At 50.0% G+C, this 22898-nt stretch overlaps 11 protein-coding genes and 1 non-coding gene across 12 annotated transcripts; 5 read left to right on the top strand and 7 right to left on the bottom strand.

Moving 5' to 3' along the window:
• Positions 1–225: 225 nt before the first annotated feature.
• BDV14DRAFT_194688 (putative C6 transcription factor) lies at positions 226–2795 on the bottom strand (the record flags this gene model as incomplete). Its single annotated transcript, XM_073771979.1, has 4 exons — positions 226–971; positions 1029–1933; positions 1985–2525; positions 2576–2795. 4 exons carry the CDS (start codon positions 2793–2795, stop codon positions 226–228), a joined length of 2412 nt encoding a protein of 803 aa, XP_073633865.1.
• Positions 2796–3160: 365 nt separating this feature from the next.
• Positions 3161–3280, bottom strand: BDV14DRAFT_t3. The gene has a single exon. It is a non-coding gene; the product is annotated as a tRNA-Leu (tRNA).
• Positions 3281–4548: 1268 nt separating this feature from the next.
• BDV14DRAFT_194687 (uncharacterized protein) lies at positions 4549–6113 on the top strand (the record flags this gene model as incomplete). The annotated part of the gene is made up of 2 exons (XM_073771978.1): positions 4549–4728; positions 4791–6113. 2 exons carry the CDS (start codon positions 4549–4551, stop codon positions 6111–6113), a joined length of 1503 nt encoding a protein of 500 aa, XP_073633864.1.
• Positions 6114–7377: 1264 nt separating this feature from the next.
• Positions 7378–8202, top strand: maiA (maleylacetoacetate isomerase MaiA). The gene has a single exon (XM_073776828.1). It carries the CDS (start codon positions 7422–7424, stop codon positions 8118–8120), a length of 699 nt encoding a protein of 232 aa, XP_073633863.1. The 5' UTR covers positions 7378–7421; the 3' UTR covers positions 8121–8202.
• On the bottom strand, positions 8203–9686 carry fahA (fumarylacetoacetate hydrolase FahA). Its single transcript, XM_073776826.1, has one exon. It carries the CDS (start codon positions 9579–9581, stop codon positions 8286–8288), a length of 1296 nt encoding a protein of 431 aa, XP_073633862.1. The 5' UTR covers positions 9582–9686; the 3' UTR covers positions 8203–8285.
• Positions 9687–9843: 157 nt separating this feature from the next.
• On the top strand, positions 9844–11420 carry hmgA (putative homogentisate 1,2-dioxygenase (HmgA); the record flags this gene model as incomplete). Its single annotated transcript, XM_073774941.1, has 4 exons — positions 9844–10010; positions 10059–10562; positions 10607–11251; positions 11300–11420. The coding sequence occupies exons 1-4, from the start codon at positions 9943–9945 to the stop codon at positions 11418–11420; spliced, it is 1338 nt and encodes a 445-aa protein (XP_073633861.1). The 5' UTR covers positions 9844–9942.
• A 109-nt stretch (positions 11421–11529) lies between these two features.
• hmgX lies at positions 11530–12482 on the bottom strand. Its single transcript, XM_073766865.1, has one exon. The coding sequence runs from the start codon at positions 12435–12437 to the stop codon at positions 11661–11663; it is 777 nt and encodes a 258-aa protein (XP_073633860.1). The 5' UTR covers positions 12438–12482; the 3' UTR covers positions 11530–11660.
• Positions 12483–12714: 232 nt separating this feature from the next.
• BDV14DRAFT_162234 (4-hydroxyphenylpyruvate dioxygenase family protein) lies at positions 12715–14383 on the top strand. Its single transcript, XM_073766864.1, has 4 exons — positions 12715–13564; positions 13626–13685; positions 13745–14102; positions 14164–14383. Exons 1-4 carry the CDS (start codon positions 12903–12905, stop codon positions 14296–14298), a joined length of 1215 nt encoding a protein of 404 aa, XP_073633859.1. The 5' UTR covers positions 12715–12902; the 3' UTR covers positions 14299–14383.
• A 585-nt stretch (positions 14384–14968) lies between these two features.
• Positions 14969–15991, bottom strand: BDV14DRAFT_194681 (uncharacterized protein; the record flags this gene model as incomplete). Its single annotated transcript, XM_073771977.1, has 1 exon — positions 14969–15991. One exon carries the CDS (start codon positions 15989–15991, stop codon positions 14969–14971), a length of 1023 nt encoding a protein of 340 aa, XP_073633858.1.
• A 1458-nt stretch (positions 15992–17449) lies between these two features.
• On the top strand, positions 17450–18535 carry BDV14DRAFT_194680 (zinc metalloprotease; the record flags this gene model as incomplete). The annotated part of the gene is made up of 4 exons (XM_073771976.1): positions 17450–17713; positions 17784–17986; positions 18047–18272; positions 18341–18535. The coding sequence occupies 4 exons, from the start codon at positions 17450–17452 to the stop codon at positions 18533–18535; spliced, it is 888 nt and encodes a 295-aa protein (XP_073633857.1).
• Positions 18536–19209: 674 nt separating this feature from the next.
• BDV14DRAFT_194679 (uncharacterized protein) lies at positions 19210–20004 on the bottom strand (the record flags this gene model as incomplete). The annotated part of the gene is made up of 1 exon (XM_073771975.1): positions 19210–20004. One exon carries the CDS (start codon positions 20002–20004, stop codon positions 19210–19212), a length of 795 nt encoding a protein of 264 aa, XP_073633856.1.
• A 229-nt stretch (positions 20005–20233) lies between these two features.
• BDV14DRAFT_186547 (uncharacterized protein) lies at positions 20234–22748 on the bottom strand (the record flags this gene model as incomplete). Its single annotated transcript, XM_073770828.1, has 10 exons — positions 20234–20301; positions 20350–20486; positions 20532–20585; positions 20636–20671; positions 20721–20809; positions 20858–20892; positions 20940–20987; positions 21038–21150; positions 21215–21302; positions 21350–22748. The coding sequence occupies 10 exons, from the start codon at positions 22746–22748 to the stop codon at positions 20234–20236; spliced, it is 2067 nt and encodes a 688-aa protein (XP_073633855.1).
• Positions 22749–22898: the final 150 nt, after the last annotated feature.

Below are 22898 nucleotides of genomic sequence, written 5' to 3'. Positions count from 1 at the left end.
TTGTTGTCGACCCTGGAGGCGTCTTCGATTATTGACGATCAATTTTAATCTTGGCGCTTATTGCTGAGGGTCATCGACAAAAGCCCGGGGCTCTAACTCTTGGTAGTCAAACTGCGTCACAATCGGAAATGCGTTCCAGATTCCTCTCAGATCCGAGCCTCAAGCCAGAGATCGGAGACAACCTTTGGCTTCCGCACCATTTGACCTTATAGGTCGAACCTCGAATCACGAAGGCAAGTTCCAAATAAAGTTCAAGGCGCCGCCTTCATACGCTGGAAATTGTCCTCCGCCACCCATTCCGAAGGGGGCCATGGAGGGGTCAAATGGAAGGGAAAGCCAGTCGTCAGCGGTCAGGTCGTTGAACGATGGAACAAAGCTCAAGTCGGATATTCCCTGCCCAGCGGAGACGCCCATAGTTGGCGTGCTATCTTCCGTCTCGGTATCCTGTAGCGGTGCCAGTGACGAGCGCGCGGTGCATCCATGGTTGCTCTTAGTGGCCTTTGAAGAAGCGAGCAAGTTGCGTCGTAGGCGTGAGACATGTGTCTCTAAGAGAGCGGCATATCGGCTACTCAAATGAATATCATCCAAGGCATTGGACTTTAGTGCTTCGATGCAGCGCTCAAGAATCTCAAGAGATTCTCGCAACTTTGCATGTCGTGTTCCAATACTTAAGGCCTTCATCAAGAAGATCGAAGAGGTTGTGACTCGAAGAAAAATACGTATCGGTGAGAATTTCAAAGCTCCGGCTTCGCCAAGCTCACTTGCCTTTTGCAGAACCTGACAGCACCCTTCGATGACTTCTTGGATGTACTCATAATCGACCGGATCAATATTTGTTGCACGAATCTCAACGTTAGGATCACTGTCGGCAATGACACGCTCAACGACCGCTTGCATGCCAATAGAATGAGTATAAGCTCGGACAAAATGGTATTCAATGAAAAGGTCATTGTAGAATCGTTTGTTGAGCACTATATAATATTAGCCGTAATGGTTATCAATAATAATCAAGACGTTTGCATGCTTACCTTCCGGGCGAAGATTTTCTTCCTCCCACTTGAGCAGGAGCGGGCGAAAGTGGTCCAGAAGATCAATGTATCGGCCGCTACGCAGTTGCTGCCGAGCAAAGCCAGCAGACGGGAAGAACATATCTGTCACCGATTTTGCTAGCTTTGTGAGGTCCATCCAAGAGTCCATAAATGCAAGCCATTGGTCATTGTAGTGTTTCAGATTGCGGGAGTTTTGTCGATTCATGATAGCATGGTTCAAGCTTTGTGGCATGAGCGAGACACATCCTATTCGCCATGCAAGTTGATTAATGTATACGTATAGAAGCCGCTGAACTCGCTGTCGCCGGAGCATGGACTGATCGTGGGGTACGAAGCCTTCATGTGCAAGAGACCAGCTGCGTTTATCATCGTCTACCTCGTAGATCCCCAACTCATGAGAGAGGGATAGCGCGGCCCCGAGAAGCATCCATGACATCTGGTCAGATCGCTTGGCAGGCTCGACCATGTCCTCCAAGAACCGATTCTTTGGTGAACCATCGTCGTCCTTCGGCTGCGGAGCTCTAATGATCAGGTCAGAATCCCAACCATCGCTCTCCGGTGGAAAATGGAGAGACCGAGGGTGCCATTCTGTCATCAATAGGAGAGCCTCAATTGTTCCGAGTCTTCGAAGCTTGGAGTTGTGAGTTCTTTCCTGGCCGAATGTAAGCCGCGTTATTAGCTGTTGGCAGTGCTGCCATAGTCGATGATGAATGAAGAAGTTCCTCGACTCGCCGCCCGGTCCCGGGAGGATATGATACCGCGATGAAAGCATCAAAATTGTGCAGCACAAAACAGGGTCGCAGGTGATCAATTCCCGATGATGCTTATGATCGGCGTAAAAGTCCGTCAGGATTGGAGATAACGAGGACATGTTTTTAAAAAAGCTATAATGTCAATGAGTAACCGATTCTAATTTGCAAAGCATTGTCACTTACAGGTCAATAAGAGTGACAGCCTCTCGAGAAGTGAACCATCCCATCATCACGAAGCGACAGGCTTCCCAAATGCCAAGCACTTCGCCCGATGTCTGAGATATCTCCACCGGCCGAAGCTCCTTCATTACCATTCCAGATGATACCGCCGAGTACATCTGACTAAACGGAGTCTCGTGGTTTGTTCCGTAATCTGTTCGGGTCTGTGTGTTTCCAGAGTTCATTTCTTGCTCAGCTAGGTCAGCTTCCTGACTATGGGCCGCCGCCTGGAAGAGAATATTCAGAGCATCATTTCCACTTGATACCACTGTGCGCATCATCGAGTTATCCAAAGTTGATGCTGACTTCTGCCGGCTGTGACGACCCTCTGTAGTATGTTGTCTTCGAGACGTGAAATCATTTTCAGGATACCCGTTCGTATCGTTAGCTAGTGCCGAGTGCGGTTGTTCAATCACTCGCTCCTCGTCGGTGGATCGGGCGGTATGAGACAACTTCCTGCGCGTATTCGGTGTCGAAGATACGTCAACTTCTTCTGACGCCGATTCTACTCATGGTTCAGCTTGAAGTCGCAAGTACCAGTATTGTGAATCGTACCTCGCTTTTTCCTCCTCTCCCAGGCCCTTGTCTCGCTAAACACACATTGCCTCTGTTCCCTGCGACACTTCGCGCAAGGCGGTCCCGCAGGGGAACCATCTGAAAGCTCGCCTAGATCACACTTGGCCTTCCTTTGCCGGCACGGGATGCAGGCCTTGTAGGTGCGCTGGTATATCCGCTCCGTGGGGTTTCCAGGCCGCGACTGCCTCCTGGCTTCCATGGATACCCAGGCGTTGGAGTCAGCCAATTGTCTTCTTCTGGATGGTCATAGAGGCCGCTTGGGCTTGTTCCCGGGTTGGCGTGGGCTGTATGCGGTTGGAGGCTGTTTGTTGTGCAAGCGAAGTAGAGACGGTGGGTGGGAGAAAAAGCCGCGGTTACCCGAGACAGAAATACCCGGGCGGCTTGGAAGGCGCGTGCTAGTACTGGACATGTTGTAAGGTAACAGTGGGAAACAGTCGCTTGCACCGTTAATGGACACAGTCGGATCACCTAGATCTGTTATGGAATAATTTCGGTCCAACCGGCCCTCAAAAAATAACAGAGCAAGCTATGTCCAGTGACAAAAAAGAATGAGCAAAAAAGGAATGACAAGGGTGGGATTCGAACCCACGCCAAATTAATGACGCGGAAACTTGTGATTACAAGAGGAGGTTCGCCTATTGGTGTACCTTAACCGCGCGCCTTAGACCGCTCGGCCACCTTGCCTGTTGATTGGTAAAAGATTTATTCTTTAATATTATATCCTAAATTTTATCCAGGTATTGCACCCATTATTATTGTCCATCCTCAAGCCAACAATTCTGAGCTTCCGGAGTCCCAACCAACTGAACCACTGCCATATAACTATTCATATTCTTTACTTCTATCCTTTTTACGATATACTGGGCTGCCACACTCTATACTTATGCGATCATGTACTAAAAATGCCTGTCAATGTTCGTCGGTATACTACACGCGAAATCCCATGCTATCTACGAGGTAGGAATATATATTTCCGGCCCTACTGCTCCCATCAGAAGTTCACAACCAACCACAATCGCCGCAATCATTCCCCTTGCTCGGTCAACCGAACCCAAACTACACACGGAAGCCCCCACGCTATTTCTGAGCTAGGCGATATCGAACCCGCAGGTCGGTACCTGGGTAAACAAAGGCGAGCCCCTGGAATGCCCAGGTAACCCGACCCTCTGCCCTGGGAAAGCCAAGGGGCCATAGTCTAGACCCAGGCCAGTCTGCAGAAATCGCTTACTGCATGCGGTTAGCAGAGCCCACTCAGAATCGTGGCTAAGATTGACAATTGATCTGCTTAACGGTAAACGAACTGCGGAGTACTTCTCCGGATGCACACCGTAGAGCGAGACCAAAAATCCCTTCCCAGTGTGGTGTTTCCTCCATAATCCAGTAGATCAATTCACCAGTATAAGCCTCGGAATTAGAGAATTGAATACCGTCAACGTAGCAGCTTCTGCCGGTGTGGTGTAAGGGGCACCGCGCTCGGAGCCGGGACAGCGGATCTGGAGAGGTTTGTCGCAAATCTTGGTTCGGCCTGGAGTACCATCACATGGGACGCAGAACCAATGTTTTCTGGACATGCGATATGTTCCTGAAAGACTAGTGGCTCATTCCCACAAATATGTTAAGCATAAAAAATCAGAAAAGTTGGAAGTTGGAAGCGTTGAGACGCTAGAGTGGGAGTGCAGAGAAGGACAGGAGGTCTGGCCCGCGGGCGATGGCAGATTACGGCTGGCGGTTGGGAGAAAGAGGAAGTGTCGCTTGTCCCGGTTCCTTAGCCCACTTCTTTCCAGAACAACTCCCTTCAGATTCTTCTCGGCCAGCTTATTTCAGGGCCACCCCCCCTTCTATTTTGCCACCGCGCCATGAATTGATTTTCTTACAACAAACCTTTCCCGGAGTGTACTTGATCGGAGGTACCGCTGCTGTTAGCGGCCTGGGTCGCCATCCCTAGCAAGAGTATGCTGTTTGCCAAGTTGCCCGAAGAGATCCTATGGCATATCATCACTACCTACCTTGATCGAGATTCGCAAACCTTGGCCCTCCTCGCCTCGTTGAACAAGAGGTTCCACCGCATCACGACCCCGATATTGTACTCGCACGTCACTCTAGCTCTGGACGATGTTGACGAGTCACGCAAGGTACCGGGTGACCTACTACACATTACCTTGTCCAGATCGCTGACAGTAGTACCTCGTTCAAGGTGCGGCGTTTTATCGCCTCTGTACACTCCAGCCCGTATATCGCCCAGTGCGTCCGGTCGCTCGAGCTGAATGAACTCTCCTGGGTTCCGCACGAATCGCTACCAGAGCGCCGCAAGGAGCTGGTCGCACGGATGATAAAAGGTAACATCATCGGTCGTTCCGACAGGCTAGACATGTTCAAGCTTGTAACCGTGGTTCGGCGGTTGCCACTTCTGGACAAGCATAAACACAAATGGTGTACGGAGCTGCAGGAGGTTGCTCCAAGCCTGGACTCCCTTGTTGCCCTGATACTTGTGTTTCTTCCCTCGCTGGAGAGACTGGAGTCCAACTGGTCATTGGACCCAGTGTTTATCCGGCACCTGTTGCCTCAAGCTGATATGAAAAAGGTAGATTCGTCGCCCTCGCCCATTGTCCTTAGGAACTTGCTCCACCTGAAAGTCACCTCCCAGTCCCCTTGTGGCGATTCCTCTGAGATACTTCCCTTTTTCCAGATGCCCTCGCTGACCCACTTCTTCGGCAGCAACTGGGGACCCATCAGGAGCAATGGCTGGGATAACGGAGTCGAAGTTCAGAGCGAGGGCGACAAAGGGCCGATCGCGTCGTCGATGAAACATCTCGAACTACGCTACTGCAATATCGATTTGTACAGTTTGCAGACGATACTAAAATACTCCAGATCAGTCAGGACGTTTATATTACATCGCGATTGGGACCCTCGAATCTACGTGAGGCTCTCTGCAGTCTCTATCATCGAGGCACTTCGCCCGCTTTGGAAGACCCTGGAAAATATTGTCCTTTCTTTCGAGCCTGGACTTTACATCCACCAGGAAGGCGAAATTCATCCCTTGGATTTTTCCAAATTCTCCGTACTCGCAAACCTATACGTCGCCGCGGGCTATTTGATTCACGATCCGCAAGATTTTGATACTCACGAATTCTCGAAACTTTATAACACAGAGAGCGATGAACCGATCATTCAGTTCTCCCTACACGACCGACTGCCGGAGTCACTCGAGGTTCTGCGCATTACAGGATTTAGTACACCGCAACAAATGCAACTCTTGATCGACGATTGCTGTCGGATGCTCCAGCGCCGGTCCCGAGTATCGCGACTGCGAGAGCTCTCAATAGAGGCTCCGTTCGACGACCCCAACTCATTTTTCGACACAAGGGCTCTGCAACAGGAGGCCCTTCGCAAAGATGTGCTCTTTCGAAAGATTGACAATAAGAGTTGGCTTAATGATGGACATGAGCTACTTACGCCTGCCGGATGTGACTGGGGCATGGATGGTGAACATAGGTGGAGCACGAAACTTTTTTGACAATGAACTGGAGGTTACGTGCGGGATTTTCGATTTGAACAGACGCGACAGCCTAACAAGCAGGGTCGCGTCAGGAGTGTGATGAATTGGCGTTTTTGTGTGATACGAAGTCATGATCATGAATGTGCACGGCAGATGGACTCAACTTGAGAGACCCAGTGGGTAACTGGAGCGACCAATGGCTGAATGCCATTGTAGTGCATCTGACAAGGGTGCAGGCCTAAGCTTTTCCCACGAGGCTTAGGTAGCTTTCGGTCCTGACAACCAATCTTTAGCTCGGCGGCAAAGGTGAGTGCAGCTGTTCGACATTCTTGATCCTGGGGATGAGCGAACAGGCGCGCGTATGACATGCCGCCGATTGACCATTCTAGCTCACCATCCTGGAGTGTAGCAATCGCTCCAGCGTCATCCCCGACTGACGAGGATGAATCAGTCTCGACGTCTGAAGGCAAGTACCAACCCAGCCCATTCCCTCAATCATAGACCCCGCAGGTATTGCTTCGCAGCTTACTTTGATGGCCGACAAGCAATACCGATCCCACAACCCTCAAAAATCCCATCGAATCCTCGAAACTGTCGGCGTAGCAAGGGAAAGGTGATACGGTGGCTCACCAATCCTCAAATCGTACGATTCTCTTATGGGCCGCAAGGAAACTGCCACCTCTAGCCATGAAGTCCTTATCTTGTAGAGTTCCGGTGGGTAGGGCTTATTACTAACATAGCCAGAGTCATTCTCTAACTGCCGCTTGTTTGAATAAGAACCGTGGGTCCCTGGCTTACAGGCATCTAGCCCTAGTCTAGGCCCAGTAGTTGGCTCTTCACATCTTCATAACTTTTTCACAACACTTCAAGATTAGAGTAGTGCATAAAGCATCCTCTTTTGCGCGCCAATTGGTAATGTAACTAGCAGGATCAATATCCCTGAATCGGTTCCACGCGCTGCGGCCACTCGTCATGGTAGGGAGAACGGAAACCCGCGGGAATTTGCGCGCCCACTAGCGGATACTCACCCCGCGGAACCCATTCCGCCTCCCCTCATTCACCATCTTTCCAAGCATTCGAAAGAATTGGAAGGAACTACCAGGAAAGAAATAAGCTGGTTGAAATTTTAATTGGCCTATCATGACAACCCTCGAAGCTGGCATTTCGCCGAGATCAGAAAAGTACCCGGCTTGTTGCGGTTGACTACGACCACATGAGGACTTCTCCGCACCTATCTACTAGAGGATAACCCCAGATACCTATACCTACCTATACCTACCTCCCTATGTCAACCCAGCTCTCAACCTTGCCCAGTCAACAACCAAAATGTCCACTCAACAACCTTCAAAAGTAACCCTCCACACCTACTTCCGCTCCTCTTGCTCCGCGCGCCTCCGCATCGCCCTCGCTCTAAAGCAAATCCCCTATGAACCGATCTACATCAACCTGCTCAAAAACGAACAATCGAGTTCCCAAAACACCTCTGTCAATCCCTCGTCGACCGTACCAACACTCATAATCCAAGATGAACAAGCCGGCCAGGGCCAGGAACCAGTCGTGATAACCCAGTCCCTAGCAGCACTAGAGTACCTCGATGAAGCCTTCCCCCATAACGGCCCAGCCCTTTTACCTCCTCTCTCAAACCCAAAAGAAAGAGCAATCGCCAGAACATTAGCGCAAATAATCTCATGCGACATTCAACCAGTGACGAATCTCCGGATTCTCACACGGGTCGCACCATACGGCGCAGACCGAACAAGTTGGAGTAAGGATCTAATCGAGGCTGGATTTGAGGCGTATGAGAGGGTTGCGAGGGATTCAGCGGGGAAGTTCAGTGTTGGTGATTGTATTACGGTGGCGGATTTGTGTCTTGTGCCGGCTGTTTGGGGGGCTGAGAGGGTTGGTATTGATTTGTCCAAGTATCCGGTTATCCAGAGGGTTATGGAGGCACTTGACGGGGAGGAGTGTGTTAAGAGGGCGCATTGGAGGGGGCAGGGGGATACGCCTGAGGATTTGAAGTGGTAGATATCTTGGGAGGTCGATTGGTGATATAGCTTTGCTTACGGTAGTTCTCAACGGGTTGAATTCTAACTGTAGGTAGCCAATTACGAGCTTAATGTTGCTTATTCCAGACTAGTAGATCGCGAAAAATCTAGGCTGGTGTTTATATTCTGGAACTAATGTACCAGTTTAGAAGTCAAGCTTCACAGCAGGCAAGATTGTCCCCACGCAATCTCCAAACCCTACATAGTTCCCTTCTGTCCCTGCCATACCCCTCAACACAACGGTATCGCCATCCTCCAAGAAAAACCGCTCTGAGCCATCCGCAAGCTTGATAGGCGTCTTGCCATTTGTCTGCTCCAGAAAGCTGCCTTCTGTCTTCTTATCCTTGCCCGAGATCGTACCACTACCGAGCAAATCACCCGTGTTGAGGTTACACCCCGTAATGGTGTGATGAGCCAGCATCTGAGGGAACGAGTAGAGAAGGTTCTTGGCGTTACTGTTGGAAATAATAGTTGGCTTGCCACCTGCATTCGTGACTTCGACTTGCAGCGGGATATCATAGGCGTTCTCGGCGCGTTTCTCGCGCAAGTACGGGAGGAGCGACTCCCTGTTTCCGGGCTCCAGGCCAACTGTGCGGAAGGGTTCGAGGGCGTCAGTCAACACGACCCAGGGTGTGATTGTTGTGCCAAAGTTCTTTGCATTGAAGGGGCCGAGAGGGACGTATTCCCAGGCTTGAATGTCGCGCGCGGACCAGTCGTTCATGAGGACCACGCCGAAGATGTGGTCTTCCGCGTTGTCGATGCGCACGGGCTGACCCAAGTCGTTCGGCGTCGAAACAAAGAATGCCATCTCGAGCTCGATGTCGAGCTTTTTGCAAGGTGAGAAGGTGGGGACCTTAGGGTTTGCCGCTGGGTTGGTGAGAATCTGTCCGTTTGGACGGTGCAAGGGAGTGCCGGAGGTGACGACGGACGATGCACGGCCGTGGTAAGCAACGGGAAGATGTGTGTAGTTTGGCTGCAAAGCATTGTCGGGTCCGCGGAAGAGGACTCCAATGTTGTAGGCGTGGTTGAGACCGGCGTAGAAGTCTGTGTAGTCGCCGATTTGCATAGGGAGGTGGTTGGTCACCTCGGATAGCGGTAGAAGCGCATCCTTTTGCAGAGCGGCATTGTCTTTGAGTACTTGTGGGAAAGGTGTATCTGAGCTGAAGACCTTTTGGATGTACTCGCGGACTTGACGGTGTACTGGGCGACCGAGAGCCGCGAATGCGTTGAGGGTGGGCTGGTTGAAAACGCTCAGATGCGACTGGATAGCAGGAAGCTGGGCGAAACCGCCGGACGAGGCGAACGCGCTCAGGTTCAGAGCATAGTCGCCAATTGCAATGGCAGGCACGCGCGATGTGATCTTTGACGAGGAAATGATACCGAATGGGATGTTTGCCAGCGAAAAGGGCGAGTTCTTGGGGATCTGAAGCCACGAAGCCATGGTGACGAAAAACAGCGGACAATAGACCAACAAGGATGAGGAGGAGGAGATGAAGATGGATAATTCAGAAGCAGGAAGAGGTTCGAGAGCAGTTAAAACGCCGATAACAAGAATAACTTGAAGGAAGTGTTCCGTAGGGAGGTGCGGAAATAGGGCCGCCCCCGCTTAGGACCGGGTGTTGCGTTGTTCCCGCTTTCCGCGCTGCCCCTCCTGCCCTGGACCAAGTGATCGCCATGCTTGCGGAGTGCTTACCGCAAGCTCTGGACTTTCTTCCTTCGCTCCGTTCCTGACTATATAGCTCCAACTTCACTCGGTCTCCACAAGCTTCCTCCTATCTCCAAACGACATCACATACCTCAACATGCCCGTCACCGAATTCTCCTTCAAGGACCCTTATACCTACCAGAACGGATTCGATTGCTACCATGAGTACGTCAATCATAGCGACATGGCCTGAGAAGTAACTAACTTGACTAGATCCGAAGCTATCGAAGGTGCCCTTCCTGTAGGGCAGAACTCTCCCCAAAAAGCCCCGTACGGTCTCTACGCCGAGAAGCTATCCGGAACAGCATTCACTGCCCCGAGACACGAGAACAAACAGACTTGGGTATACCGCATTCTCCCCGCCGCATCACACGAGAACTTTGTCGAGGAGGACCCAACCACATACCAAACGATAACCGACTCAAGAAGGCTTCAGCATATTCCCAACCAGCTTCGATGGGATCCATTCGACCTGGACGAGACGGTTGATTGGGTTCATGGGTTACACCAAGTGGCTGGTTCAGGTGACCCCACCATCAAACAAGGACTGGGGATCTTGCTGTATGCGGCTGGAAAAGATATGGGCAAGGAGGCATTCTACTCTGCCGATGGTGACTTCTTGATCGTTGCCCAGCACGGAGTGCTGGATATTCAGACTGAGCTTGGTCGTCTGGTAGTCCGACCAAATGAGATCTGCGTCATTCCTCGGGGTGTCAGGTTCGTACTGTCTTTTCTCTGTTGAAGACAAGCTAACGAGATAGGTACCGCGTCACTTTACCGGACGGCCCAGTACGAGGATACATCTGCGAGCTATACCAGGGCCACTACCAGCTCCCGGAGCTTGGACCTATTGGTTCCAATGGTCTTGCCAACGCACGAGACTTCCAAGCCCCAGTAGCCTCATTTGATGACGAGGAAGAAGAGTACCGACTATACAGCAAGTTCAACAATCACCTTTTCTCCGCCCGTCAAGAGCACAGCCCATTCGACGTTGTCGCCTGGCACGGCAACTACTATCCATACAAGTACGACCTCGGCCGCTTCAACACCATCGGTTCCGTCTCATTCGACCACCCTGACCCATCGATTTACACCGTGCTCACCGGACCCTCTGATCATGTCGGTACAGCGATCGCAGACTTTGTCATCTTTCCGCCGCGCTGGCTCGTTGCGGAGAATACCTTCCGCCCTCCCTGGTACCACCGCAACACAATGTCAGAGTTCATGGGGTTGATCACTGGTAACTATGACGCGAAGACAGGTGGTGGATTCCAGCCAGCCGGTGCTAGTCTGCACAATATCATGAGTGCTCATGGACCGGACTCGGACGCGTTTGAGGGAGCAAGTAATGCTGAACTGAAGCCTGCCAAGGTTGGCGCTGGGAGTATGGCATTCATGTTTGAGAGGTGAGTCAGACTCTAAATACTGACTGAGCTCTACTGATGTATTTGCAGTTCTTTAATGGTTGGAGTATCAGAATGGGGACTGAAAACGTGCCAGAAAGTACAGGAGGAGTACAACGAGCACAGCTGGCGACCACTAAAGAGACACTTCAAGGACCCCAGGAAGGCATAGGATCATAAATATCTTAGCACTAAATTTGTCTCCTTTCACCAATCTAGTGGTATAAATGTATAAATTATTTGAGTAAATTCGAGGCAGACATCTCTAAGCGCAAACGTACGTGGATTAGGTACTTAACTAGACGCTTGATAACAACAGAGCATACAATGCATGATACAATAACCCCAAAATAATCAACAAATAATCTAAAACTACCAAGTAGAACCAGTAAATTAACACCAACCCAAAAGCCTACCCCACCAAACCCCCCTCAACCTCCTTCCTCATCGCCTCCTTAACAATAGCCCCACACATCTTCGCATACGGATTCGTCTGCACAGCCATCTGCTGCGCAACTTTATTCCCGTACCGCCCACCCATGAAGAAGTCCCTGCTCGCCATTTCCTCGAGGGCGTCTGGTCCTGCCTCGGCTAGTTTGCGCGGGATACCTGGTATCTCTGTGCTAGTTGTGGTTGTTGATTTGCTCTTCAGGTCTCGGGATATCTTGAGTAGGAGATAGCCCCTGTGCGTGTGTGTATCTGCTAGAAGGCGCGCTTGGTAGGGAGATACCGGGTTTGTGGGAGAGAGGGGCGTAAGGAGGGTTATGGCTTTTTCGAGGGATGATAGGAGGGTTGAGAGTGTTGATTCTTTTTCTGAGGGTTGCTGTTGTTCAGAATCAAGGAGTATCCTGAGTGTCTGTGCACGATTTGCATACGCAGAGGGATAAGCCGGGTTCTTCTCGATAAGGCTATCCAGTTCCTGAATAGCTGAGCGTATGCTCTCCATCTCCGGCGCTGATTGTGAGTCAGGCGATGGAGATGCTAGAGGCTGGATAATTTCTTTCTCGCGCGCTTGAAGGAGGGTCTGTTCCTTGACTGAGATGTTTAGGTGTGTTGGAAGTTGAGGGAGTGTCGGATCGATTGTCACGCCCGAGGAAGGCGAGGACTCTGCGTCGAAGAGGGCTTGGAGGACGGCGGAGTCGTTGGTGGATAGGGTTGGTTTTGCGGGTGTTATTGTTGTTGCGGACATTTTGACTGTAGGTTTCTTCTTGTAGTACACTCGACGAGAGAAGAGTTCGAAAGTAGATGGGAATAAAAAGTACTCGGCGAGATATCTACCTACACTTACTGTCCAGTAGTGTCCCGTGATAAGCCATGTCATTGTTGAGACTGCTGGGGTGGCGGCCACAGCCGGATGTTTTGAAATACCCGAGCCCATCCGCCCTGCAATATCCGGTCTCAGCCGGCACTTTCCCCCGGATTTTTCGCAATATCACCTTGATTAGCGATGATTAATTCTTTGACGGTGATAAGTCCCATGATGCGTTTAAGATTACTCTCTATTATTATCGCCTTAGCAGATTTATAACGGTGTCCGTTCCCTCCAGGTAGAGCATACATCCATACCAACTACATCAGCTCCATCACCATCATTGTCTTTCTTCCAATATAACCATCACACTCAAACTACACCAACGAAAGAGAAACAACCAAAATGGCCCCCTCAGCAATCGAACCCCCCTCCATATCCCAACCCCCAACAACCCCTTCCACCCTAGCAAGCTACCGCGGCTACGACCACGTCCACTGGTATGTCGGCAACGCCAAACAAGCAGCCTCCTACTACATAACGCGCATGGGCTTCCGACGAGTCGCATACAAGGGTCTCGAAACAAACTCGCGCGCAATCTGCTCACACGTTATCCGTAACGGAGATATTACATTTGTCTTGACATCACCCCTCCGGTCCCTAGACCAGATTGACCGGTTCAGTGATGACGAGCAAGATTTGCTCAGGGAGATCCATGAGCACCTTGAACTGCATGGAGACGCAGTCAAGGATGTTGCGTTTGAGGTTGATTCCGTGGAGGCCGTTTACGGTGCTGCTGTTGGAAACGGGGCGAAGGCGGTTTCTGGGCCCAGGGTGCTAGAGGATGAAAGTGGGAGAGTTGTGACTGCGACGATCCAGACATATGGGCAGACGACGCATACGCTTGTTGAACGGGGTGCGTACAGGGGTGTGTTTTTACCGGGGTATCGTGTTGAGAGTGGTGTTGAGGATCCGATTACGGCTTTGTTGCCGGGTGTCAAGTTGAATCGGATTGATCATTGTGTCGGGAATCAGGATTGGGATGAGATGGATAAGGTTTGCGAGTAGTATGTTGCTCCTTTCCTTGGCTTGGGTATTTGGTGGTGTGGGATACTGACAAGCATACAGCTACGAGAAAGCCCTAGGCTTCCACCGCTTCTGGTCCGTTGATGACAAGGATATCTGCACGTATGTCCTCCTTACCCTAACCACTCCCCATTGACACTACCCAATACTAATGAGAACAGCGAATTTTCCGCTTTAAAATCAATCGTCATGTCCTCCCCCAACGAAATCGTAAAAATGCCCATCAACGAGCCCGCAAAAGGCAAAAAGCAATCCCAGATAGAAGAATACGTCGACTTCTACAACGGCGCGGGCGTCCAGCACATCGCGCTCCTCACAGAAAATATCATCCGGGACATCACGAATCTCAAGGCTCGCGGCGTGGAATTCATCAAGGTCCCTGAGACATATTATGAGGATGTTAAGGTCCGGCTGAAGAAGGCTGGGCTTACGCTTCAGGAGGACTTTGAGACGATTAGGGCTTTGGATATACTGATTGATTTTGATGAGGGGGGGTATCTTTTGCAGTTGTTTACTAAGGTATGGCATCCTCTACTACACTTTATCTTTATGGTATGGGGAGATGTTAATGGTGGGATAGCACCTTATGGACCGACCAACGGTTTTCATTGAGATTATTCAACGCCATAACTTCTCGGGCTTTGGCGCTGGGAACTTCAAGTCCCTCTTTGAGGCCATTGAGCGGGAGCAGGCATTGCGTGGAAATCTTGTTTAGTCTTTTGTTCTAGTCTTTGGGCACTATCATGACTTATGTATCCTATTTTTCTGTTGCGTTAGAATATGAAAGCAGTGATTTATTGCTTTAGGTATCTCAAGGTGACATCAATCAGGTTCTCGAGATGAAGGATTTCTTAAATCAGATCTTCATGTGCTGGGGCCCCAGATGGTAATTGTAGAGAAGCTACTAGGCTTCTTCGCGCTGAAGAATCGAAAATAGTCGAAGTGTAGGGCTTTGTAGGTATCAGCCTGAGATTTATACCTTAATTCAGTCTGTAAGATGGGGTAGGAGTATCTCATTGCGTACAGGCAGGGTTGCGTAAGTCCAGGGTGTTTATTGATTACGTTTCCTTCTGTGCATTATATCCGAACTGCGGAGCCGCAACGTGTAGAATATACTGGTTTTGATCATGGAAAGATGACTGTTCATGTTCATCTTTCAAGTTGCGCTTTCGAGTCTGTAATCTGCCAAAGCGGGCAAGCTATCAGACTATTCATATAAGACAGTGAGTAATTACATTGAGCTCAGAGTCTCTGGATAATAAATGGATATAGGTTCTTTATATTGACAGTCCTATACTGGTCGCCTCATGAAAATGGAAGTGACTGCTCTATAGTCAAAAGCGAGAGACTACTTCAACGCCGGACACGACCAGTATCAAGGCTCTCTAACATCCCGGGCAATTACAAAGCCCTTCCACCCTTGCATCGCTATTCAGGATCCGTTCAACCTCAGCACGCTTATCCCCATCTACAATCCCCTTACAAACCTCAAACAAGATCTGAAAGGTCGACTCGCGCGCCTTCTCTCTACTCCTCGCTATACGAACCGCAGTATCAAGCAAATCAAGCCTATGGCCAATATTCGCGCCATTCCTCAAAAATACGCGAATGGTATCAGGCCACCGCCTCTCAATAGCTTCATATAACCCGAACTCAACCGCACCAGGAGGCCAGGTAGTAGCCAGACCTCCCTGAAGAACCATCTCAACGATTTCTACATGTCCCTTCTGAGCTGCAGGGCAAAGGGCAAGAGACTGGTCTGTCTGTAAATGCTCGGGGTATCGCCTGGCCGTATCCTGCAGTAGCAATTTTGTCGTGGTGAGATACCCCCTTTCAGCGGAAAGACCAATCAGAGACTCGGCGGGCTCTGGCCTCCCGTTTGCGTTTTGACGAATGAGTTCCTGCAGGATCAGGTCGTATCCGTTATAAACGCAGAATGCAAAAGGGGTGGACGCGTCTTCTTCGCCTCCTGGAGGACTGGGAAACTCTTTGTCTGCGCCGTTTTCAAGAAGGAGGACTGCTACCTCTTGATTATCATAATACATGGCCTTCCATAGAGCCGAGTCAAGTTGACCAAAACATTCAGCTTCATAGAATGCGTGCTGTGCATCAAAGTCATTTGGGTTTAGCTTCATAAGCTGGTGGAGCGCCTCGTAGTCAAGTTGTGTTGCGTGGATGTCGACATTCGGATCATCGAGGAAGCGCTGGGCAAGAGCGGTATCGTTCTGGATGGCAGCCCAACGCAGGCCTGAGCCCCGGCAGTGCTTGATGTTAAATGAGATAAGCCGGTTCTTGATGAATTCATCGTGTAGTAGCTTGTTAGTGAGAGAAAGAGCACAGAGGGACTGTTGGGTATCGATCAAGTCGAGAACGAGATGAATAAGCTCTGCTGGTAGGGTGAGAAGCATATTGAAGACTGTGGTAGGCTCTCAATAGTGAGAGTAGATATGGTCGATTGCGTCACTGAGAAGACTGAGAGAATGTAGGTGTAGATTGATGGCGCTGCGAACAGGCTTGTGAGTACTCACAGTATCTCTTCACATCCAAGATGCAAGGTAGACACTTGCCCCAAACCATATCTGCTGCTAGACCATGGGCAGTCGACAGCTTATAAATCCGGACATTTCTGGCCTTGCCATTGTACAGAAAGAATTTCTTTGAAAAGTTGAAAGATTTAAATTCATCGATGATTCGGACTTGAAACGGAAACAAGGACTGAAAGAACATGGAGTCAAAGAATCTTCACCCATCCTCTCTAAGAACAAAAACAGGGGAATGCTTCCAGGTTGGACGTTGACAGTGAATAAATTCCAACCTGAAGAGACAAGAAGGGAACTCGTGTCAGGACGAAGGGTTATTCTTCTCCAAGAGAGGAAATTGCGGACGAAAAGGAAGCGAGGAAAGCACACTGTAGAATAGATCAACAAGGGCAGTCATGCCGAAAAGGGCTAGAAAAACAGAGCACCTACCTGACAGAGCCCAGAACAGCTAGGGATAGATACACTCGGTATCCCAGTGTCACTGGAAACGAAGCAACAAAGCCAGGCCTGGGTTTTTATTCCTCTGATTGGGGCGACGGCGTAATGATATGCCTGCTCGGACTGCTGGCACTGCAACTTGTGACTGGCCTCTTTTAAGAAGTTCTACTGTACTATGATTCAGCTTGCCTGTCACTACCTACCTAGGTACTAAAACTAGAGTAGAACCTTCGGGATTTTACTTTCGTTTCATTGTTTAGCTACCAGCGTTCTTTTGATGTATCTAGGTATCACAACCCCAGTTGTTCATGCATGATACCTACTCGCTATTTCCATATTTCCCGGGTGGAGGTGGGGCTTATAACTAGCAGGTTACCAATAAATGTGATATGCACGTTGAGATGTTCGTAGTACCCGTCCATCGGGCCATTCCACACCATTCACTAAAGCCCTGTAGACCTCGAGTCACGCGGCTTCATAACGGGTACTAAAGACATAACTGGTCTGTATAGTGAGGCGATATGTGCCTCATGAGCTCATGTATGTCAGTAAACTTTATGTGACTGGTAGTGGTAGTAGGTAGTACTTAGCATACTGCAGACCGGACGAACCGGTCATACTTGTACAACGGTCCGTGTTTTCTTGGTTGGAGTACAAAATACACCGAGGACTTGTGACAGACCATGTAATCCGGGGTAGTGTTACTTGCCTACCCCTGGTGACTTGAAAAACAGTCACATATCACATATTTGGATAGTGAAGCTGAAGTGATGGATACATGTGATAGATGGATAGGTAAGTAGATTGTGGAATATAAGTAGGCAATTGCACTCTGGAGGAGAGCTCCAGCATGTACTCCCATACTCCCACGTCTGTAGAGAAGTCAAGATGCTCTTCTCACGCTCTGCATACTTCCTTCTCGCTCTTTTTGGCGCCGTGTCGGCCTCGTGGTGTGGTGCCCCTGTTCTCTCTGAAGCCGGCCTGGCTGTTCATCGCAAGTTTCGAGCTCAGGAGGCTGCCGCTGCTGCTGCTCGCAATGCTTCTAGTTTACGAGCTCGTCAGGTCGATGGCATGCAGATCCCAGTGTACTTTCATCTCTTCCGACAGTCCGAGTCTGAGAGCGCGGTTCTTGCCTATCAGGTGCGGCAGCAGGTAAGTGGACTTCACATTCCTTGTTGAAGTCCTGCAGTAGAAGGAAGTCTAACGCAAATGATCCAACCAGGTTGATATGCTCAATCGGTACTTTCGCCCCGCAGGCTATAGCTTCGATCTCGCCGGCATCGAAAGCCAGATTGTACCAGACCTGGGCCCGGTATGGCTGGGCACAGCAGCGGACCGTCAAATCAAGGAGTCTCGAGTTGGGGACCTGCAAACACTCAACTTCTACGTTGTGCCTAATATAGTCAACAACTTTGCAGGATATGCGTGAGTAGTGATCCTACCAGTTCCCTAGTGCATAAGAAGCAACTGACTGAAGACTACTAGGACATTCCCCTGGTGGTCCCTCCAACAGCCGCAGCTCGATGGCGTCGTCATGAAGCGGGATAATATCCCTGGAGGGAGAGCAGTGGGTTTCAATACGGGAAAGATTGGCGTGCACGAGACCGGCCACTGGCTGGGCTTGCTGCATACCTTTGAAGGCGGCTGTGATCAAGGCGATCAAGTCGATGATACACCGGCGGAGGCAGGCCCAGCTTATGGGTGTCCCATAGTGCGTTGCTCTTTCCTGTATACACATGACTCTGGTTAACATCATGCTAATGTTTTTCCTTGATGCAGATATCTGATTCATGCCCTCAGCCTGGCAACGATCCAATCCATAACCACATGGATTACACCAACGATGCATGCAGATGGGAGTTTACCTCTGGGCAGGTGCAGCGCATGTACAGCATGTATACTGAGTATCGACTGCCGCCTTTGGGTGATGGGGGGACAGGTGAACCAGAGCCACTGCCTGAGCCGCGGTTCTGATTACCTGGGGATTGAGTTAGACTAAAGCAAAGCGGGGAAGGTTGAGCAGTACTGTAGAGCCAAGAACAGAAATACTGGTTTCTCACAAGTCACATTGCCGTGTTAGAAGACGAGAGAGCAGAACAATAAAGTAGTACAGCAGCGGACCTCTCTCTGGTCGCTCCTTCCTTACGCACCTGTAGAGGATTACAAATAGTACCTTCCTTATAGCTCTACACGTTCGATGAAGGAAGGAGCAACCAGCGTGCCTGCCTTTCTCGTTCAACCTCTGTCGGTCGTCCCTCGCATCTTCCTCAATCGGGTCAATATTACGAATCATATCTTCCTCTTGTAGCACGTAGGCATTATCTACTTAGTGCTGACGGGTAGCTTCGCACAGATATCAAGCTATGCAGTTTGATCATCCTCTAAACTACCGCACACCTAAGCAGGGTCGACGACCCGGAACGCTAGATAGCGCAGGGTAAGCTTCAATTGGCGGCTACGGCACATAGGTACAGAGAAAATGTAGAATATCTACAATAGAAGTACTCAACTAGGAAGTAAGCATAGATTAGATATCTCTAAGCCTAACAAAAATTAACATTCATAGACATCCCAACCATAAATAATCGTAAGAACAATAATAAGAGCCCAATTCCTTGCATACAAGCCAAAAACCCCAAGTCCCAACCTTAATTCCTCACAAGAACATCCCCAAACTCTACCCACCTCTCCACAAAAACCTTATCCTCCATCGTCCAGTTCCCCCTGAAACAATCCACTTCGGCGGGGTTATATAAAGGCCCCAGCGCATGAACCCGCATAATCCCCTCCCCAAACCCCTCCAGCATGCCCAAAAACACACAAACCCTAAGAAACCGCAGTACGAAGAAATTATTAGGACCGGCGGGGACTCCAGTTAGGAATATTTCGTCGAATGTACCCAGTGATTCAGCCGGCATGAATCCGCAGGGGATGATGTATGCGTATTCGTGTGCTTGTGTAGCTCTTTCGTTGGAGTGGGGGAAGGGGTATGATTTGCTGATTTGTTTCCTGTACCCCCCGCGCAAACCGTTTATCGGGCCCGAGGAGAGGTGGTAGGCGCGGTAGGTGTGTTGGGGTGTTTTGAGGAGGAGAGTCCAGATTGTGCTTTGGAGGTGTTCGATCAAGGGGGATATTCCGACATACACTTCGTGGTAGGTTGGTTCGGGGCGGGGGGTCCAGGTTGAGGAGTCAACTATCAATGGACCGGCGTAGGGGGGGAGGGAGTTGGTGGGTGCGGATTGTGGTGAGTTTGGTAGACTGCCTGGTTTGGATCTTTGTTTGGGTGAGTTGGATGGTGGAGAGGGCTTTGGTGTCTTCTTTTTAGGAGAGGATGGTTTGGACTTTGTGCCCTTCTTCTTGGACGAAGAGGCTTGAGATTTTGGGTTGCCCATCCTGTTGATGAAGACGTAAGGGTAAGGGGGTTTGGAATAGGGTTGAGGCATCTCTGTTATGTCTTCTATATATCGTTTGTTGGAAACTTCATGGATTTATAGGCTTCATCTGGCTGAATGCTGCGAGGCTCTATTGGAGGAAAGTCCGAGCATGAGACCGTTTGCTGCCTTCATTCAGCTTTGTTTGACCTGAAAGAACGGTTCACAAGTTGATATTCTCATTTCATTATAACCTAGGGATTCCAATTGGCCAGGAATATCACTCTGTGGATTGTTTTCATCATTTCTTCTTTGAGGAGCTGGCGCCTCCAGGCGTCGTTCCTCCTCGCCGTTTGTATTTCCGTGGATCTACAACAATCAGCATCTGTGGGACATGAGTATAGGTCTGACACATACCTTTTCGACTCATCAAGGTCTTATTCCGGGTTCCCTTTCCTCCTTCCCAGAACCCGTTCCCTGCCTTGCCGATCAAGTATGAACGGCAGATCCCACAATTCTCAGGGCGATAAATTTGCTCACGAGAGCAGTAACCGCTGTGGACGTTAGACAGGCATCAAGAATAGGTCAAGGAAACAAACCAGATCATGCGGTTGGCATGTTCGTTTGGATGGTCTGTGGCCGCGTCGTGGCATCTGGGAATCCGGGTTAGATCCTTTGAGATAAGAATACAATATGTACATACTTGTCGCACGGAAAGACCTTTGAACAGCAGCTGAATCTGGGAAACATTAGATCTCGAATATTTGTGTTATGGCAGAGGTAGGTACCTGAACCAACGATAGCTTTTGCTGTAATGCATGCATCTCCCGCGACGAGGCAGTTCCTGGCCTGCTACGATACCAAGAGTTTCCTTTGGCTATTGTTATATTAGCATGATTATACCATAATTTATTAGCTTACATACCTTTCTTCGCACTGGATCGCGGTCTCGTGCCGTAACTGCGAATGTTAGTACTCACTCGGCACTGGGCCTTCATATAACTTACATGCTGCAGATCCCACCTTCAGGAATTTCACCTCGGGGATTTTAAATACTGCGAGAATTAGCTACCAGTATGATCAGAGGCAGTATTTCGATGCATACCCATCTTTCGGTGGCATTGGCGGCAGTTGGCCATGGCACTCTCTCCACGCACTGCGACAACGCCAGGCGCTGGGAATGAAGTTGAACATTCCGCACATGTTGGGATGAAGCCGCTACAGAATATTTAGCAGGGTCCGGCGAGGTTTCTACGGGTTGGAGAATCAATTTTGACCATACCTAGGAAGAAGATCCACGACTGTACAGCCGTCTAAGTCTAGGTAACCGGCGCGTTGAGAGTTTGGGTGCATGAGCATGCGACGGAAGCCTGCTCAAATTAGCGACGATTTAGATATGCAGTGATTGGCGAATTACCTATGCTCATGGGGTTTGAGCACTTCTTGCACGTCTCCACCCTTGGAGACAATGTGCCACTGCTGTCTTTCGTCTGCGGTATATTTCTCACATCCAGCTGCTCTTTGCACCTATCGCACTTGATTGTGATGTAAAGACCAACGAGATCGAGAAGCTCAATGCCGTATAGTTCCAGGAATGGAAACGACAAAGCAACGCCGTTCTCAGCGGTAGACTCCGGCATGTCTGGTATGGGCGCACCGCCGTCCTCCTCCTCGTCCGAGTAGTCCTCTTCCGTTGAAGAAGCATCGGTTTCCTCGCTGCCACTCCCGCCTCCGACAGTCCATTCCGGTGGGCGCTGGACAACATGTAAATGGGGTCTATCTTCATCAATGGCGGAATCATCTGTTTCTAGATGTTGCGGCTCTACTGGCGCAGTAGGCTCAGGCTCGGGCTCCTTGGGTTCCGGCTCTTCAACTACCGTCTTTGCGAAATTATGCATGTTGCTCGCTAGATAGTTGACTTGCGAAACCAAGTTGAGCTGAAAGTGTTCCTTAAGCCATTGTGAGAAACCGACTTCTACCGAGCGAACCTCACTGCCAGTAACACCTTGCAGTTCGATATGACTCGGCTCCAGCGGGTAAAGGGTGGGCACTGAAAGCTTGACAGTCTTGACTGCTCGAAGTGCAATCGGCAGTCGATCAACCTTGGTAGGCTGTATAGGTATGGTAAATGAAGAGCCGTCTCTGGATTTCTGGAACAGCGGCAATCTTCCAAGCCGTGCTTCCAGCTGCTTGGTCTCGACTGCTCTGCGCTTCTCCGCTTGAGCTCTCTCCTCCGCCGTATAGACTGGACGAGTCTCGACAATCGGTGGTGTGATGTCTCTCTTCGGCCGCGCCTCCTGAGCTAGTGCTAGTGATCGCAACTTATCCACCACGTCCTTGCTAGGTGCCTCTTCTTCCTTCTTAGCGTTGTGCACAAACTTCAGAGTTGGTCCTCGCTCGGTCGTAGTGAGTAGGCGCTCCAGATGTCGGTCCAGGGTATTCATCCAGTTGAGTAGAGTTCCCCGTCCACCAAACCTCAAAGAGTCATCAATTATGTCGTCAAACCCCCTCGCCACATTCTCCTGAAATGCAGCTCCAATCTCAGGATTCGCCACTTTCAGCGAAGGCCGTCCGCTAGCGGGATATTTTGAGGGAACATGAAGAGCACAATATAGACGGTCCAACTCAAAAGGAAAGTCTGGATCTGACGGCACTAGTCCGAATGATAATGTGATGCCGGACTCATCACTGGTCTCAGTAGGACGGAAGCGTCTCCTGAGCTGGTTGATCTGGAACTCGCGGGGATTTGAGCTCTCAACCCGCGAAATTGGCCGTTGGCCAGTATTGGTGCTAGTGGACACTGGTCCGCCTGCCATTTTGGTGGTATGATGCTTTAGCGGATGGATGTGTATAGCGCGGTTCATAGGCGGGGATGGAGTCGATTGAGGTGATTAGGTAATATAGCAACAGCTGAATGCTTCTTGGGGCTAAACATAGAGCTACCCGATGCTATACATATAATTTGG

Source organism: Aspergillus stella-maris (assembly GCF_047715825.1).
Source record: "Aspergillus stella-maris strain CBS 113639 unplaced genomic scaffold BDV14scaffold_1, whole genome shotgun sequence".
In the NCBI taxonomy this organism is placed as follows: Eukaryota; Fungi; Ascomycota; class Eurotiomycetes; order Eurotiales; family Aspergillaceae; genus Aspergillus; species Aspergillus stella-maris.
The sequence above is the reverse complement of the archived record's forward strand: the minus strand, read 5'-3'. Positions and strand labels throughout refer to the sequence as shown.

What these genes read in the sequence shown, in the direction of transcription:
- maiA (XM_073776828.1), top strand. Translation starts at nt 7,422, where the DNA reads ATGTCCACTCAACAACCTTCAAAAGTAACCCTCCACACCTACTTCCGC.
- fahA (XM_073776826.1), bottom strand. Translation starts at nt 9,581, where the DNA reads ATGGCTTCGTGGCTTCAGATCCCCAAGAACTCGCCCTTTTCGCTGGCA.
- hmgX (XM_073766865.1), bottom strand. Translation starts at nt 12,437, where the DNA reads ATGTCCGCAACAACAATAACACCCGCAAAACCAACCCTATCCACCAAC.
- BDV14DRAFT_162234 (XM_073766864.1), top strand. Translation starts at nt 12,903, where the DNA reads ATGGCCCCCTCAGCAATCGAACCCCCCTCCATATCCCAACCCCCAACA. An exon ending in ATGGATAAGGTTTGCGAGTA is followed by an intron (nt 13,565 to 13,625) that starts GTATGTTGCTCC and finishes ACAAGCATACAG; the next exon opens with CTACGAGAAAGCCCTAGGCT. An exon ending in TTTTGCAGTTGTTTACTAAG is followed by an intron (nt 14,103 to 14,163) that starts GTATGGCATCCT and finishes ATGGTGGGATAG; the next exon opens with CACCTTATGGACCGACCAAC.